The 19019-nt window shown below is 42.3% G+C and overlaps 1 protein-coding gene across 1 annotated transcript; it reads left to right on the plus strand.

Moving 5' to 3' along the window:
* The first annotated feature begins 2055 nt into the window (after window positions 1-2055).
* On the plus strand, window positions 2056-3015 carry LOC115593870 (odorant receptor 131-2-like). The gene has a single exon (XM_030437543.1). It carries the CDS (start codon window positions 2056-2058, stop codon window positions 3013-3015), a length of 960 nt encoding a protein of 319 aa, XP_030293403.1.
* The last annotated feature ends 16004 nt before the right edge of the window (window positions 3016-19019 follow it).

Below are 19019 nucleotides of genomic sequence, written 5' to 3' on the forward strand. Positions count from 1 at the left end.
GTGGATCGGGAGCAATCATAGGTGAAGAGGGAGTAGAGGAGGGGGCTGAGGACACATCCCTGTGGTGTGCCAGTGTTCAGGATGAGGGAGGATGATGTGCGGTCTCCCATCCTGACGTTTTGTGGTCTGTTGCTTATGAAATCCAGTATCCAGGTGCACAGTGAACTGCCTAAACCCAGGTTGCTCAGTTTGTAGATTAGTTTGATGGGGATGAGGGAAGTCCACAAACAGTACTCTGGCATGTGTGTTGGGCTGGTCCAGGTGTGTAAGGGCTTTGTGGAGTGCTGTGTTGACAGCATATCTGTCAACCTGTTCGCTCAGTAAGCAAACTGGTGTTGGTCCAGGACAGCAGGGATGGCAGATTTGATGAGAGTGGATAAGTCTCTCAAAACATTTGGGAATTATGGGGGTGAGAGCAATACTCATTAAGGCTGTTTGCTGCACCTTTCTTTGGGACTGTGATGATGGTTGCCGACTTCAGGTAGATGGTGATGAAAACCTCTGCTAGCTGGTCGTCACAGGCCTTGACAATCCTGCTGGTGTCCCTGTCTGGACCAGCTGCTTTTATCACATTGCCTTTTGGCAGGGTGGATCTGAACTCATGTTGGTCCAGCTGAATGGCGTTGACCTTCCCTGGTAGTACTGGATGTGTGTAAGCAGCAATCCGGTGGTCAAAGGGAGAAAAGAAATGGTTGAAGGAGTCTGGCAGTGTGCAGTCTGTCAAGCAGGTGGCTGTGTAGCTGTCCATGCAGCCGGTCAGAATCTTTAGGGTGTCACCCCCCGTCTATTCATTAATACTGTCATATCCATAGCGCCACCCACTGGACACAGGAAGACAGCCTCAGATCAATCAATCACACTTCGTACATGCACATAAACTAACAAATTTGGTGTGCATGTATCATGAGAGGCGCACAAAAATTCCATTTGGACCCATACCTTCAGTGCAACATGAAGTAGGCCTTTTTGATTTTTGCTGCCATTTTGACCCATTGGCCTCTTACTTCAATTAACTCCTCCTACAGATTTAACACCACAACCTTTACATTCAGTCAGTATTATCTTCAGACCTTAAAGATGAAAAGTTATCAATAACTTTTGCCTCCGTCATTCCTGGTGGGCGTGGTGCTGCGGTCCATTTCGATGCTTCGCCATGAAGTAGGAAGTCCATATAATTTCAACATACAATTCCCAATCTTAACAAATTACTCACACATGTAGAGGGATTCGACTTGAATAAGCCTGATCAATACTGTGTCATATCTATAGCGCCACCCACTGGACACAGGAAGTCAGAAGACAACAAGTGATGCGGTCCATTTCAATGCTTTGCCATAAGGTATAAGTCATTGTAACTTCATCAAACAATTTCCCATATACACCAAATTGCTCACACAAATGTTTGATTGACCTTTTAAGTAATGTACCATCCAGTGGACGTATATTCCTGCATTTACAAATGAAAAATAGCAAAAAACATATCTAAACCAGCAGGATTGGGAAAGGATATTTTTAACGGTTGATTACAGCAATTGAGTAACAAGCACTCCAAGTTCTGATCATATAGGCATTTTCATTACAGATGGCATGTCTCCTTTCTGTTTGAAGGTCTGTGCTGACCAGTTGGCTCCCACACTCACACATATCTTCAAAATCTCACTGGAGGTCTCAGATACTCGATGTTAGAAAGGTCCTGCTACGATGTTGATTAGAGTAATGAGGAGGAGGTAGTAGAGAGATTACATCACCCATTAGCATATGTTTTAACCACATGGACACGGCGTGGCATGCTGACAGTATCACGTAAACTGGTTGTAAAGACAGAGGCCATAAACAAAACGGCAGGCAAACCCAGCAGACCAGCCCTGCTTACATGGAAACATGCAGGGACTCTAACTGCCTTGGTGGAAAATGAATGATTTAAGGTTTTACATCTGAACTCTGAAGATGACATGTACTCAATGTTTGAAGACTGCAAACTGGAGAGAAATTGCTTTGTATTTCAATAATATCAACAGTTAAATATTCATATTTGGTGTTCTATGATTCTGTAAGATGTTGTACTTTAATCAGTCTGAAAATATCAACATCACTTCTGAACAGTCGCATCTGGGATTACTGGAAAGAGTGTCGCTATCCACACTGATTGGTATGCCATGCTGCCTATTCCTTTTTATTAATGGAACAATGTTGTTCACCTTGAGGAGTAAATCTGTGTTTTGTGAGACCTCCCGTTACATTCTTCTGTATAATCTACTATTTGCTGACACTGTACTGCTGGCACTGAGCCAGTTAATGTACATACTTGCAGCTTGTAGAATAAGATTGACGTATCCTGTCTGTGGTGTCTTTGCTATGCTGACCAATCTCACAAATGTAATCTCACCACTCACACTGGTAGTGATGTCTCTGGAGAGATATGTCGCTGTGTGTTACCCACTGAGGCATGCTCCCATCATCACCATCAGAAACACAGGGGTGGCTATCTGTGTCGTTTGGACCTTCAGTTTACTTAATGTTCTCATACGAGTTTGTTTGCTGTTAAATTTTGCATTTGAAGACCTGAAGAGCCTACAGATGACAGATTATTGCTCTGACATAGCAATGATACTTGGCCCCATGTCTAATCTTTATGACCAAACCTACACTTGTTTCGTATTCATATTAGCGAGTCTGGCAATCGCTTCCTCCTATGTTGGCGTGATGGTAGCAGCAAGGTCAGCTTCCACAGACAAAGCTTCAGCACAAAAGGCTCGTAACACACTGCTGCTGCATCTAGTTCAGCTGGGCCTCAGTCTCTTGTCAACTATGCATACCTCTATAGTTATATCACTCGCAACAATCCTGCAACGATTAGTAATTTTACGGATCAAAAGTGTTTTTTATGTGTTTATTTTCATCCTCCCCAGATGTCTGTGCTCTCTCATCTATGGGCTCAGAGATCACACTATCAGGCCCGCCCTCATTAACCATTTATGCGGTCAACTGAAACTCAGTTGTCCCAGTAAAGGCTGAGGTCCCTCTAATAACAGTGAATGATTCAAGGATTATTTACAGAGATAAATATTCAAATGTAACATACTCATCTTTGTGTTTCAAAATGTGGTCAAGTGTGAGAAAATGTTAATAACAACCCAACGTAGAACTGCTTCCACTGTATTCATGGCCCAATCTAGAGTATGCAGTATGTTAAGTATTCAGCAATACATTTGTTTAAATATCTTATTGGCTCAGTATTGCATACTAAGCAAAATCAATATAATGATTTCATGCATGCCTTAACCTTGGCCATTTTACTATATTTAACCATATTTCACCTCACTGCAAAGGAGTCCCAAGCCCAGTGGCAGGAAATCTTATTTTCAGGAGAATATGGTAGATGACTCAGTATATCATTTTGAAAAGAATGCATATCACACTTCGTAATTAAAAAAGGATTTGACCCATGATATTTGTTCTTTATCACAATGTATTTCAGCGAAATATAATAATGATATAGGGGAGTTAACTTTTAGAAGCTCAAATAAATTTATTAACATGGTGAAACAATTAATTTTGTTGTTTGTAAAATGTTTACAGTTTTGCATATTAGGGGGTTTCAAGGAGAAATTTCTATATGATCTGCATGTAACACCAATGCTCACAGAGAAAATAATTGTGAGTTGAATATTGTGGCATACAATATACATACATGTAGTAATCATTCAGGCCAATATGTGTTGAATTATGTACTTTTACATCAACACAATATAAATTAGAGATGCACCGATCAGGATTTTTGGGGCCGATCACCGATCACCGTAAGCAGTATCTGCCGATCCCGATATTGCCGATCACCGATCACAGCGTCAAATCCATAAATTCTTCTATATCATTGTCTTTTATAACTTTCATATATTTAATTAATGAATCTTCCTACACAACATTGACATTGTATTATTAAGTATAAAAATTAGGAGATGAGAAAGTATCATGAATTGACCACCGTTTTATTGCAGGCTGAGGCAATGTGCAATATTTCACACTCTAGAGACTCTTAGAGACAACATGGACTCAGCTTACATAGAGTAACTGTAGATTACTAGTGGGAATGCAGTCAGGGTGGGGGTTCCTTCATTTTAGGGGCAAGTCCATTTGGCCTTCAGTTTTTTTTTCAGGGGCACCAAGGCCACATGACAGGGCAAAAAGGCCTCTGAGTAAAATGTGTTGATTTACCTTTCAGACTGATACCATAACATCCTAATTTATAATAAGACATGGATTATGTATTAAAACATTTTTTAATACCAAAATCAAGTTAATGTTACATTAGAAAGTAGTTTTTGTTAAGTAGGGTTAGGGAGAGGTGAGTTTTGTGACACCACACTGAATATTAGTGTTATTGAATATTTCTCCCAAATAGAAATTCCCCAAAATTATGGCATAGCACATTTTTTCCAAACAAAGAAATTGTAGAATAACAGCAGGAGACCACTGATGTGTGGAGTGATTTTGGTGACACTACACTCTGAATAATAGTGAAGTTATTGAATTTTTTGTAGTTTCTCTTTTCGGTGTTGCACTTTGTAGACGGTCCCTGCGCCCTCGTCTCACAGCTGGCTGATCATACAGACCAGAATTAATGTCCAGACGCTCGTTTTGATGAAAATGCGGTTGTAGCTCGTTGTCTACCTGACTACGGTAGGAAAGGGCCATCGTTTGTGTTTTAACAAGGTTTCACTTATGAGTTATTGATCCGGGAAGTTCAAATCTGTGAATATATTTCCAACATTACCGGACTAAATCCTACCACATAAGTCAGTTACGTATCATGTCAAAACCGGCTGCGCTCGCTCGCTGTGCTGTAAGTTTCGTTCTTCTGTTTTGAGACGCTGCTGCTGTTTGAGAGGCTTTCACGTGAGATCATTGTGATGATGAGACTCCACCTGCACGAACCACGGACTCACTGAAGTTACTGTGAGTGACTACTGTGCACTCAGGTGGCTGTAATTAAAGGCAAGCTTGCTACGCTGACCGGGCCAGGGGCACAGAGGCCACTGTGGCCGTACGATGAGTTTTTTTTCACGGGGCATCAAGGCCAAAGTGCGGGGCAACAGCGGCCATGAAATTCCCTCCCTGCATGCAGTTAATGCTCTGTCTTTATACTTAAACGTCATCTGATCGGCCTGATGTGATCTATTTTGAGAACTCCGATCAAAACCGATAGGGGCATTATCGGCCGATTGCAATCGGCTGCCGATCGATCGGTGCATCTCTAACATAAATACATGTTAGAGTTATTCAGCATTTGGCCCATGTTATAAAATATTTGTTTCAATCATTTTATTGTTTTGTATTGTTTGCATTTTCAGCTTTACTCAAAAAAATATATTATAGTTTTGACATAAAAAACTACAACATCTTTAACTTACTGCATATTTGGTTCCTTTTGTTGGCAAATAATTTACCGCAAAACTACAACTGTAGTGAGACTAAGAGAGTCTGTAGCCATAACTTGTAAAACAGTGTACGGAAGAAACTACTACACTCACACCCCTACAGAGATATTCACATATTGACTGTAAGTTTTTAACAGTTATTATTGAATTAGGTTCAATTTTTATGAGCCAATTGTGATAATGCAGCCTATTATTCATTATTTTTGCCTTTATTGACAGGACAGCTCAAGATATGACAGGAAACAGGTTGAGAGAGGGGGAGTGACACACATCAAAGGGACCCAGGCCAGGAGTCGAACCTGGGTCCGCTGCAGCAAGGACAAAGCCTCTGTACATGGGACGCTTGCTCTACCCACTGAGTTAAACGGTGTCCCAGAGCCTGTTATACATAAGACTGGCAAAGCATTCAAGTCTCATCTCGCTATTAAAACTGACAATTCATACTGATCAATAATGCAAGACCTTAGTTAACAGTTTGATTCGGTTTCATTGTGACAGTTGCATAAGCACCATGGACAGCAATACACATCAAACAATAATAATAGAATGCAGCTCAGGTACACTTTACAGTCCAGGTAAACTGACGTTACCTTTTAACTTTACTGAATCTCATCAGGATTCACAGCACATAGATCAGGGGTGGGGAACCTTTTTCCTATCGAGGGCCATTTCAATTTTCATATCCTCCCTCAGGGGCCATGACATTTTCTTTTTTAAAGGTAAGCAGCTCACAACATAGTTTTTATGGCCTATTTTTAACTTCATTGCAATAACATAAATATCATGACTATTAATTAATGTTTTAGCCAATTTTAATTTCATCCATCTCAGTGTGTCTAAGTGTTTTAATCCAATTAATTGTCTATTCCTGTTGGTTTTTATATTCACTGATGTTTAGCAGTTTAAGCAGTAGATAACCTATAATGTACCTCATATAATTTCAGAGCATTCTGATGTGAAATGAAAAAAAAAATCAGCCCTGTCAAATCTCATACAACAGCTTTAAATTACTCGAAAATGACAGATCTGAGTTGTCTTATATAAGGTTGTCTACTGTCAATCTGAGGAGAAATTGTTGAGTGGATACAGGGAGTTTTCTTTTGAAAGCAGGCTGAATATAGCTCCAATGTCATTCTTCGAGTGATTTGAGAGGGCCCTATTTGTTTATTTTCACATCAGAATGCTCTGAAATGATTTGAGGTACATTATAAAGTTGTCTACTGTCAATCTGAGGTGGAAAAAAAGAAACTTACTTATCAGTATTATTATCATATCAGTGTGACCTAATGCGATGTCTGGAACTGCCTCTCCTTGGTGAGACCTCTGATGTCAGGTGGCAGTGATGACGATGCCACTCTCAGCTGGTTGTCCAGGTTTGGGTCAGTCAGTCTTGAGCGGAGCCAAGTCTTTGCAAGAGTCAGTTTTGAAAAGAAAAACTGGAAATCTCTTGCAGAATCCTTCAATGATTTCTCAATGTCTTGTGCCATGTCAGTCTGAGACAGTTCTCCGAGACAAACTGACACTTTGGAACAGCTTGATTTTTTTCTGGCGCAAGCAGCTCCACAGCTGCAACGAGGCACTCCACAAATTCCCCCCCGGCATGAGGTTTCAGCTTCTTAGCTATCAGCTCACTCACCACGCCGAAACTAGCCTGCGTCACGTTGTCCTGGTCTGCTCGCGTGGAAAAAACTGCTTGCTTGCCAATCAAACTCGAATTGCGGCAACTTTATCCACACGTACTTGTCCTTTCAACGCATCCAGTTTTGCATGTTTCACACTGTAATGACGCTCAAGGTTTGCCTTTTTCATTACTGCCGGAGCATCCCCACAAACCAGGCACACGGACTTGCCTTTCACTTTCATAAAGAAGAATTCTTTATCCTTAAAAGAGCGACACTCCGCACCAACTTTTCTTTTCTTACTCGCCATCTTCCGTTTTAGCCAACGCAGGTCTCCTCTCATTGTTGTCACCTGTCAATCCCTGAGGACACGACACGATGAGATGACACGCGATGACAGTTATGCTGATGTTGTGTTCAATGACCTTGTTCATGGCCTTGGAAAGACAGACACCCGCCCTGGGGGCATTTAATTGCACGTTTGAAATAATTTTTCCTGAATTAATTATTTGTGAATGTATTTAGGGATTGCCTCGTGGGCCGGACCAAACTGTCTCGCGGGCCGTATCCCCACCCCTGACATAGATACTTAAAGCCAAGAGCACAATTGGGACTGGGCAGTAAATCGGTATTACATCAATAATGTGATAGACTATATATATATATATATACATATATATACATATATATATATATATATATATATATATATATATATATATATATATACATATATATATATATATGTGTATATATATATATATATATATATATATATTTTTTTTTTTTTATTACTTTTTTGATCCACAAAGGAACACTGGACAAGCAAATCATTCCTCACCAAGAACATTTTCTTCAGAAGGAGAAGGAGCCCCCAAGTTTAGGTCCTTCAATTTGATCGATCCCCCTGTGGACAGCCTGCCATCACTGGCTGCCAGGACGCTGTAGGTGCAGCTCGCATCCAAAACGAGTGGGAGTTTCGAGATGGACGGCAAGCATGCTATTAGCAATGAGCGACTCAAGTATGAGGCTTCAGTTTGGGCAGAGACAGATAGGTCACAGCGCATTGCTTACATTAGGAAAGGAACACCAAGTCCTACCTTTGGTATAACGCACTGTATGTTGATTATATGAGTCAGATAGCCTGTGTAGTCTTGCCCTCATGCGTGAACACAGTCCACGTTTCTGTCCAAGCAGCGGATGATAAATGAACCTCGGTTTGCTTGCCGGTCTCTGATTGAGAGTGAGACGACTCATGTTGTGTAGCTTTGTTGTCTGTTATTGTTTGCTTGTCTTCTTTCCCTTTTACTAACCTACACACACACACACACACACACATCCATTTATACATATTCGGGGTCATGTTCACACATAATCTTAGAAGCGAGTTGTAGGAGACTTATGGTTAATGCCTTCTGATAACATAAGACATGTCTCTCATGATATCTACGTTTTATAACTTCAGAGGTGGAAGCTTTGTGGTAGAAAGACTACCTCTCTGAAACACTGGGTCACTATCCCTCAAAATTCTTCTTATATGCAGACAAAGCGCGCACAAAGCCATTACTTCTGCCATTTCTTTTTTTTTTACAATATCTTTATTGGCTTTTAAGATACATTGACATCACGCAGTGTTTGTGACAGGGAAAGTACAGAGATTGTCAAAGCCCTCCCTCCCAAACCAACCCTTTAATTTCATTAATGGATGCATAGTAATATTAACAGGATTTATTTTCTTTCCTGTCTGGCTGTCTTTGGTGCCCTGTCACTATTGTGGAAAAAGTGATTGTGTTATCCCAGTCAAGTTCAGCTGATACAATAGTTTATAAAAGGTCCTATCGGCCATAAGTCGATCTCTAGTTTAAAACATTCAAAAAATATCTATATATGAGTGGTCTAATGAATTTCGCATGCTAACAGCTAGTTAATAAACTAACAAAATGAACTGACAAAATGCCAATGATACTCATGATACTCGTTTTCTATATTTTCCTTACATATCAGATAAAATACAATCAGCAATACAAAATGCATAAGTGCCTCTTTAACTCATCATAAAACACACTTTATTTAAACTAAATTAAACTAAAAAAAACAGTCTTGGTTTGATTTCCACAATCACCTCTGGCTTGGTACAAATGAATCCTAAATTCACATGAGTAACATGGTTTTGCTGGTGACACATCTCGGTGTGGTCTACTGCCCAGTTGAACTTTCCTGTCTGTTTAGCTGTTCTCATATCTTCCATTTTTTGAGGAGCAGGAGACTGATGCTTTTCTGTGGTCTTGCTGGCCTCGGCTGAAGTCAGCTACTTGTTTCAGCATTGCCACTAAGGCTGCATGATATTGGAAAAAACTGACATTGCGATTTTTTCTAACCCTGAGATATACACTGCGATATGAAAAATACAGGAATTTTCATCAGATGACCTGAACAGCACTTGTAATGCTGCACTGCTGCTATCTTGTGGACAATTAACCTGCACTGATCTTACCTCTTACCTTACCTTTTTGTCGTACTGAGCTTTCAGGTACCGACATAAATGGTAGGGGTGGGATAAATAATCGATTCTTAGATTAATCGCGATTCGGACGTGGATAATTCTGAATCGATTCACAAATGTCAAAAATCAATTTTCTACATGTTAATTGAAACGTAATGTTGACGGAACGCAAGAGGCGGAAATCAGAAGTGCGGAAGTGCAGCGCCCGGACAGTTGACGGCATGCGCACAACAAAAAACATGGGATGTGTCGTGAATGTCTGTACTCACTACCAACTCATGGGTAGAACGTCTGAGGCATTTGTTCACGTCAAGCGGCTCGAGAGCAGCTTCGAGAACGCTGTTGGCTGTTAGCTGTTGGCTGAGAGCTGTAGCTGTGGCGTTGAGTGCGCAGCGTCCAGGTTAACTTGTGACACCTGTAACTAACTATCGGGTATTTCTGACACTCCGCCGTGGGTTCAAATGGTTACTTAAAGCCATCGTTCCCAGCCGCATACATCGTTATTAAGCTGAATCCAAGTCGATGTGAAAATTGTACACAGCCCGCACAGTATGCTGAAATCCAGCCCGAACTCAGTGTGAGGTCAGTCAGCTGTGGCAAAGTGTGAGACGTCCAGATCAACCTGTGATACACCTGTATCGACCGTCAACCAGGGCTTGACAGTGCGACTGTTTTGCTTGCATTTGCGAGTTGATTATTTCCAGTGCGAATAGAAAATTACATTCAGTCGCATCAGTGCGACTCCGACAGAAACTGTAGTACATGCACCAGTAGCGTAACATCATGGTGATAGGCCCCGGTGCAAACATTTTTTTTGTGCCCCTAAACACAGGCGTGCGCACACACATGCACGCGGGCACACACACGCACAGCCACTCGAGAGAACTGTGGACTGGCCATCAGGAGTACCGGGATTGTTCCCGGTGGGCCGATCAATAATGGGCCGATGGACGGAGGTTTTTTATTTTATTTTTATTTAGTTATTTATTTATTTATTCTGCTGCGCCTCAACGTTTCTCTGTCGACCCCAAGAGAGTGAGAGATTGGCGAAAAATCAAACAGAGCTTCAGCGTCTGTCCGAGGAGGACAGCAACAGGACCAGGCTGCATGCTGGAGGGAGGAAGAAGGCTAGCGAGGAGCCTGAGATAAACATGCAGGAATTAGTTATCAGCAAACAGGCACGCCACGAGAGAGTGTCCCGCAAAATGATCAGGGTGATGCGAAACAAATGTACGCCACTGTGAGTGACAGCAGAGATGAGGAGTTTGCAGCGAGTGCTGGTTGGCTGAATCGTTTCCTCCGTCGCAACAACTTAACTTGCAGAAGGATGCCAGAGAATTCACAGAGAAGCTGGCGAAGTTTGTGACATTTTCATCCAGAATTTTTGTGAGGAAGGAATTAAACGCCTGGTCCCAAATTGCTGCCTGGTCTGTTAAGTGATTGAAAGAAATAAACGCCCCGGGTATTATTTGGTATTTTACGGTATGATAACTCTCCCGGCCTGGAGAGAGAGACATGCATCACAGTGCTCAGCTACAGACACATCAGAGATCACTGGCTGCCAGTGATCACTGGCTGCCCAAATTGCTGCCTGGTCTGTTAAGTGATTGAAAGAAATAAACGCCCCGGGTATTATTTGGTATTTTACGGTATGATAACTCTCCCGGCCTGGAGAGAGAGACATGCATCACAGTGCTCAGCTACAGACACATCAGAGATCACTGGCTGCCAGGACGCTGTAGGTGCAGCTCGCATCCAAAACGAGTGGGAGTTTCGAGATGGACGGCAAGCATGCTATTAGCAATGAGCGACTCAAGTATGAGGCTTCAGTTTGGGCAGAGACAGATAGGTCACAGCGCATTGCTTACATTAGGAAAGGAACACCAAGTCCTACCTTTGGTATAACGCACTGTATGTTGATTATATGAGTCAGATAGCCTGTGTAGTCTTGCCCTCATGCGTGAACACAGTCCACGTTTCTGTCCAAGCAGCGGATGATAAATGAACCTCGGTTTGCTTGCCGGTCTCTGATTGAGAGTGAGACGACTCATGTTGTGTAGCTTTGTTGTCTGTTATTGTTTGCTTGTCTTCTTTCCCTTTTACTAACCTACACACACACACACACACACACATCCATTTATACATATTCGGGGTGATGTTCACACATAATCTTAGAAGCGAGTTGTAGGAGACTTATGGTTAATGCCTTCTGATAACATAAGACATGTCTCTCATGATATCTACGTTTTATAACTTCAGAGGTGGAAGCTTTGTGGTAGAAAGACTACCTCTCTGAAACACTGGGTCACTATCCCTCAAAATTCTTCTTATATGCAGACAAAGCGCGCACAAAGCCATTACTTCTGCCATTTCTTTTTTTTTACAATATCTTTATTGGCTTTTAAGATACATTGACATCACGCAGTGTTTGTGACAGGGAAAGTACAGAGATTGTCAAAGCCCTCCCTCCCAAACCAACCCTTTAATTTCATTAATGGATGCATAGTAATATTAACAGGATTTATTTTCTTTCCTGTCTGGCTGTCTTTGGTGCCCTGTCACTATTGTGGAAAAAGTGATTGTGTTATCCCAGTCAAGTTCAGCTGATACAATAGTTTATAAAAGGTCCTATCGGCCATAAGTCGATCTCTAGTTTAAAACATTCAAAAAATATCTATATATGAGTGGTCTAATGAATTTCGCATGCTAACAGCTAGTTAATAAACTAACAAAATGAACTGACAAAATGCCAATGATACTCATGATACTCGTTTTCTATATTTTCCTTACATATCAGATAAAATACAATCAGCAATACAAAATGCATAAGTGCCTCTTTAACTCATCATAAAACACACTTTATTTAAACTAAATTAAACTAAAAAAACAGTCTTGGTTTGATTTCCACAATCACCTCTGGCTTGGTACAAATGAATCCTAAATTCACATGAGTAACATGGTTTTGCTGGTGACACATCTCGGTGTGGTCTACTGCCCAGTTGAACTTTCCTGTCTGTTTAGCTGTTCTCATATCTTCCATTTTTTGAGGAGCAGGAGACTGATGCTTTTCTGTGGTCTTGCTGGCCTCGGCTGAAGTCAGCTACTTGTTTCAGCATTGCCACTAAGGCTGCATGATATTGGAAAAAACTGACATTGCGATTTTTTCTAACCCTGAGATATACACTGCGATATGAAAAATACAGGAATTTTCATCAGATGACCTGAACAGCACTTGTAATGCTGCACTGCTGCTATCTTGTGGACAATTAACCTGCACTGATCTTACCTCTTACCTTACCTTTTTGTCGTACTGAGCTTTCAGGTACCGACATAAATGGTAGGGGTGGGATAAATAATCGATTCTTAGATTAATCGCGATTCGGACGTGGATAATTCTGAATCGATTCACAAATGTCAAAAATCAATTTTCTACATGTTAATTGAAACGTAATGTTGACGGAACGCAAGAGGCGGAAATCAGAAGTGCGGAAGTGCAGCGCCCGGACAGTTGACGGCATGCGCACAACAAAAAACATGGGATGTGTCGTGAATGTCTGTACTCACTACCAACTCATGGGTAGAACGTCTGAGGCATTTGTTCACGTCAAGCGGCTCGAGAGCAGCTTCGAGAACGCTGTTGGCTGTTAGCTGTTGGCTGAGAGCTGTTAGCTGTGGCGTTGAGTGCGCAGCGTCCAGGTTAACTTGTGACACCTGTAACTAACTATCGGGTATTTCTGACACTCCGCCGTGGGTTCAAATGGTTACTTAAAGCCATCGTTCCCAGCCGCATACATCGTTATTAAGCTGAATCCAAGTCGATGTGAAAATTGTACACAGCCCGCACAGTATGCTGAAATCCAGCCCGAACTCAGTGTGAGGTCAGTCAGCTGTGGCAAAGTGTGAGACGTCCAGATCAACCTGTGATACACCTGTATCGACCGTCAACCAGGGCTTGACAGTGCGACTGTTTTGCTTGCATTTGCGAGTTGATTATTTCCAGTGCGAATAGAAAATTACATTCAGTCGCATCAGTGCGACTCCGACAGAAACTGTAGTACATGCACCAGTAGCGTAACATCATGGTGATAGGCCCCGGTGCAAACATTTTTTTTGTGCCCCTAAACACAGGCGTGCGCACACACATGCACGCGGGCACACACACGCACAGCCACTCGAGAGAACTGTGGACTGGCCATCAGGAGTACCGGGATTGTTCCCGGTGGGCCGATCAATAATGGGCCGATGGACGGAGGTTTTTTATTTTATTTTTATTTAGTTATTTATTTATTTATTCTGCTGCGCCTCAACGTTTCTCTGTCGACCCCAAGAGAGTGAGAGATTGGCGAAAAATCAAACAGAGCTTCAGCGTCTGTCCGAGGAGGACAGCAACAGGGCCAGGCTGCATGCTGGAGGGAGGAAGAAGGCTAGCGAGGAGCCTGAGATAAACATGCAGGAATTAGTTATCAGCAAACAGGCACGCCACGAGAGAGTGTCCCGCAAAATGATCAGGGTGATGCGAAACAAATGTACGCCACTGTGAGTGACAGCAGAGATGAGGAGTTTGCAGCGAGTGCTGGTTGGCTGAATCGTTTCCTCCGTCGCAACAACTTAACTTGCAGAAGGATGCCAGAGAATTCACAGAGAAGCTGGCGAAGTTTGTGACATTTTCATCCAGAATTTTTGTGAGGAAGGAATTAAACGCCTGGTCCCAAATTGCTGCCTGGTCTGTTAAGTGATTGAAAGAAATAAACGCCCCGGGTATTATTTGGTATTTTACGGTATGATAACTCTCCCGGCCTGGAGAGAGAGACATGCATCACAGTGCTCAGCTACAGACACATCAGAGATCACTGGCTGCCAGTGATCACTGGCTGCCCAAATTGCTGCCTGGTCTGTTAAGTGATTGAAAGAAATAAACGCCCCGGGTATTATTTGGTATTTTACGGTATGATAACTCTCCCGGCCTGGAGAGAGAGACATGCATCACAGTGCTCAGCTACAGACACATCAGAGATCACTGGCTGCCAGGACGCTGTAGGTGCAGCTCGCATCCAAAACGAGTGGGAGTTTCGAGATGGACGGCAAGCATGCTATTAGCAATGAGCGACTCAAGTATGAGGCTTCAGTTTGGGCAGAGACAGATAGGTCACAGCGCATTGCTTACATTAGGAAAGGAACACCAAGTCCTACCTTTGGTATAACGCACTGTATGTTGATTATATGAGTCAGATAGCCTGTGTAGTCTTGCCCTCATGCGTGAACACAGTCCACGTTTCTGTCCAAGCAGCGGATGATAAATGAACCTCGGTTTGCTTGCCGGTCTCTGATTGAGAGTGAGACGACTCATGTTGTGTAGCTTTGTTGTCTGTTATTGTTTGCTTGTCTTCTTTCCCTTTTACTAACCTACACACACACACACACACACACATCCATTTATACATATTCGGGGTGATGTTCACACATAATCTTAGAAGCGAGTTGTAGGAGACTTATGGTTAATGCCTTCTGATAACATAAGACATGTCTCTCATGATATCTACGTTTTATAACTTCAGAGGTGGAAGCTTTGTGGTAGAAAGACTACCTCTCTGAAACACTGGGTCACTATCCCTCAAAATTCTTCTTATATGCAGACAAAGCGCGCACAAAGCCATTACTTCTGCCATTTCTTTTTTTTTTACAATATCTTTATTGGCTTTTAAGATACATTGACATCACGCAGTGTTTGTGACAGGGAAAGTACAGAGATTGTCAAAGCCCTCCCTCCCAAACCAACCCTTTAATTTCATTAATGGATGCATAGTAATATTAACAGGATTTATTTTCTTTCCTGTCTGGCTGTCTTTGGTGCCCTGTCACTATTGTGGAAAAAGTGATTGTGTTATCCCAGTCAAGTTCAGCTGATACAATAGTTTATAAAAGGTCCTATCGGCCATAAGTCGATCTCTAGTTTAAAACATTCAAAAAATATCTATATATGAGTGGTCTAATGAATTTCGCATGCTAACAGCTAGTTAATAAACTAACAAAATGAACTGACAAAATGCCAATGATACTCATGATACTCGTTTTCTATATTTTCCTTACATATCAGATAAAATACAATCAGCAATACAAAATGCATAAGTGCCTCTTTAACTCATCATAAAACACACTTTATTTAAACTAAATTAAACTAAAAAAAACAGTCTTGGTTTGATTTCCACAATCACCTCTGGCTTGGTACAAATGAATCCTAAATTCACATGAGTAACATGGTTTTGCTGGTGACACATCTCGGTGTGGTCTACTGCCCAGTTGAACTTTCCTGTCTGTTTAGCTGTTCTCATATCTTCCATTTTTTGAGGAGCAGGAGACTGATGCTTTTCTGTGGTCTTGCTGGCCTCGGCTGAAGTCAGCTACTTGTTTCAGCATTGCCACTAAGGCTGCATGATATTGGAAAAAACTGACATTGCGATTTTTTCTAACCCTGAGATATACACTGCGATATGAAAAATACAGGAATTTTCATCAGATGACCTGAACAGCACTTGTAATGCTGCACTGCTGCTATCTTGTGGACAATTAACCTGCACTGATCTTACCTCTTACCTTACCTTTTTGTCGTACTGAGCTTTCAGGTACCGACATAAATGGTAGGGGTGGGATAAATAATCGATTCTTAGATTAATCGCGATTCGGACGTGGATAATTCTGAATCGATTCACAAATGTCAAAAATCAATTTTCTACATGTTAATTGAAACGTAATGTTGACGGAACGCAAGAGGCGGAAATCAGAAGTGCGGAAGTGCAGCGCCCGGACAGTTGACGGCATGCGCACAACAAAAAACATGGGATGTGTCGTGAATGTCTGTACTCACTACCAACTCATGGGTAGAACGTCTGAGGCATTTGTTCACGTCAAGCGGCTCGAGAGCAGCTTCGAGAACGCTGTTGGCTGTTAGCTGTTGGCTGAGAGCTGTTAGCTGTGGCGTTGAGTGCGCAGCGTCCAGGTTAACTTGTGACACCTGTAACTAACTATCGGGTATTTCTGACACTCCGCCGTGGGTTCAAATGGTTACTTAAAGCCATCGTTCCCAGCCGCATACATCGTTATTAAGCTGAATCCAAGTCGATGTGAAAATTGTACACAGCCCGCACAGTATGCTGAAATCCAGCCCGAACTCAGTGTGAGGTCAGTCAGCTGTGGCAAAGTGTGAGACGTCCAGATCAACCTGTGATACACCTGTATCGACCGTCAACCAGGGCTTGACAGTGCGACTGTTTTGCTTGCATTTGCGAGTTGATTATTTCCAGTGCGAATAGAAAATTACATTCAGTCGCATCAGTGCGACTCCGACAGAAACTGTAGTACATGCACCAGTAGCGTAACATCATGGTGATAGGCCCCGGTGCAAACATTTTTTTTGTGCCCCTAAACACAGGCGTGCGCACACACATGCACGCGGGCACACACACGCACAGCCACTCGAGAGAACTGTGGACTGGCCATCAGGAGTACCGGGATTGTTCCCGGTGGGCCGATCAATAATGGGCCGATGGACGGAGGTTTTTTATTTTATTTTTATTTAGTTATTTATTTATTTATTCTGCTGCGCCTCAACGTTTCTCTGTCGACCCCAAGAGAGTGAGAGATTGGCGAAAAATCAAACAGAGCTTCAGCGTCTGTCCGAGGAGGACAGCAACAGGACCAGGCTGCATGCTGGAGGGAGGAAGAAGGCTAGCGAGGAGCCTGAGATAAACATGCAGGAATTAGTTATCAGCAAACAGGCACGCCACGAGAGAGTGTCCCGCAAAATGATCAGGGTGATGCGAAACAAATGTACGCCACTGTGAGTGACAGCAGAGATGAGGAGTTTGCAGCGAGTGCTGGTTGGCTGAATCGTTTCCTCCGTCGCAACAACTTAACTTGCAGAAGGATGCCAGAGAATTCACAGAGAAGCTGGCGAAGTTTGTGACATTTTCATCCAGAATTTTTGTGAGGAAGGAATTAAACGCCTGGTCCCAAATTGCTGCCTGGTCTGTTAAGTGATTGAAAGAAATAAACGCCCCGGGTATTATTTGGTATTTTACGGTATGATAACTCTCCCGGCCTGGAGAGAGAGACATGCATCACAGTGCTCAGCTACAGACACATCAGAGAGGTGACGAGACGTGACTCATCATGACTGACAGGCATCAAGGCCACTCAGCATTACCTTACTGACCCGCCCCCAGCTATTTCGTTCAATTCTTTTTTTATTTTTTTTCTTTCTTCCTTCATGGGCCCCTGACGGCGTCTGGGCCCCGGTGCAGCTGCACCAGTTGCACCGTCGATACTTACACCACTGACATGCACCGTTTTGCTGTTTACGTGAGCACTGAGCATTATTTTCAGAAAACAAGAGAGGATGATAAGAAGGAAGACAGAAACGAGAGCGACAAAGAAGAAGAAGAGGACAAAGAAGAGGACGGGGCGTCAAACGAGGTGGTAGACGAGGGAATGGATGAGCCGGGTCCGTTGGAGAGAAAGGGAGAGGGTGTTGCAGGAGTGCTGCCCATATCTGCAGCCCAGTGCGAGAGGGGGTTTTCGGCGCAAAACCGCATAAAGACCCAGACCCAAAGAGCCAGTTATAACATTAAAAATTAGTCTACAGGTCAGGATTAGGCTAAATCAGTACTTCATTTGTTTGAAAAAGGAAGTTTTTACCAAAATTGCTGAATTTTCATTGTGCAACTAAAAAATGTTTTGTGCTACTACATTTTTCAGCATGGTAGCACAGTGCTACTTGGAAAAAAGCTTAGCATCAAGCCCTGTCGACCAGCTGCAGCTGTATCAATGTACTACATGTATGCTGCTACAGGAACACTTTTCTTTTCCTTTTGGTTCTTTGCAAAGCCGGATGTTTGCTAGCAAATGTCACCTCCCAGTTGACTTGACACATTTCTTTCATTTGTTTTATTAATTAAATATATTGGAAGTAAATTAAGTATGGATCATTACAATTACTTTGCTTTGAAAAGTACCACGTAGTCACACGGTGACAAAAAAGTAGGAAGTGATTAGCAAACTCAGATTTAATTTATTTATTTTTTTCTAAATTGTGCAAATGTACATAAAAAACTTGCTGCATTGAGATCCATCGAGAATCGATTTAGAATCGAATAGTTGACCTCTGAATCGGAATCGAATTGTGAGGTGCCAATTGATTCCCACCCCTAATAAATGGTCAAACTAATTAGTTGTGTTACCTCTCGTTGTGGACACAGATGCAAGGCACTGTCGACACAGAACATGTGTTTAGTCAATATCATCCTTCTTGTAGTTAAATCAATTACAGATAACTGGCGTTGCTTTTCTTTTTGCACCAAGTCTTTATTTTTGGCGGTTTTCTTTTGTTAGTTGCTCTTTTTTTAATGTTGTCACCAGCAACTCACTCCATTTGCTGGGGCGTGGTCTGCTAGAACTAATGTGATT

The sequence above is a fragment of the Sparus aurata genome, chromosome 13, assembly GCF_900880675.1.
Source record: "Sparus aurata chromosome 13, fSpaAur1.1, whole genome shotgun sequence".
Taxonomy (NCBI): Eukaryota; Metazoa; Chordata; class Actinopteri; order Spariformes; family Sparidae; genus Sparus; species Sparus aurata.

Coding starts and splice junctions, on each gene's coding strand:
- LOC115593870 (XM_030437543.1), top strand. CDS start 2,056: ATGTTGTACTTTAATCAGTCTGAAAATATCAACATCACTTCTGAACAG.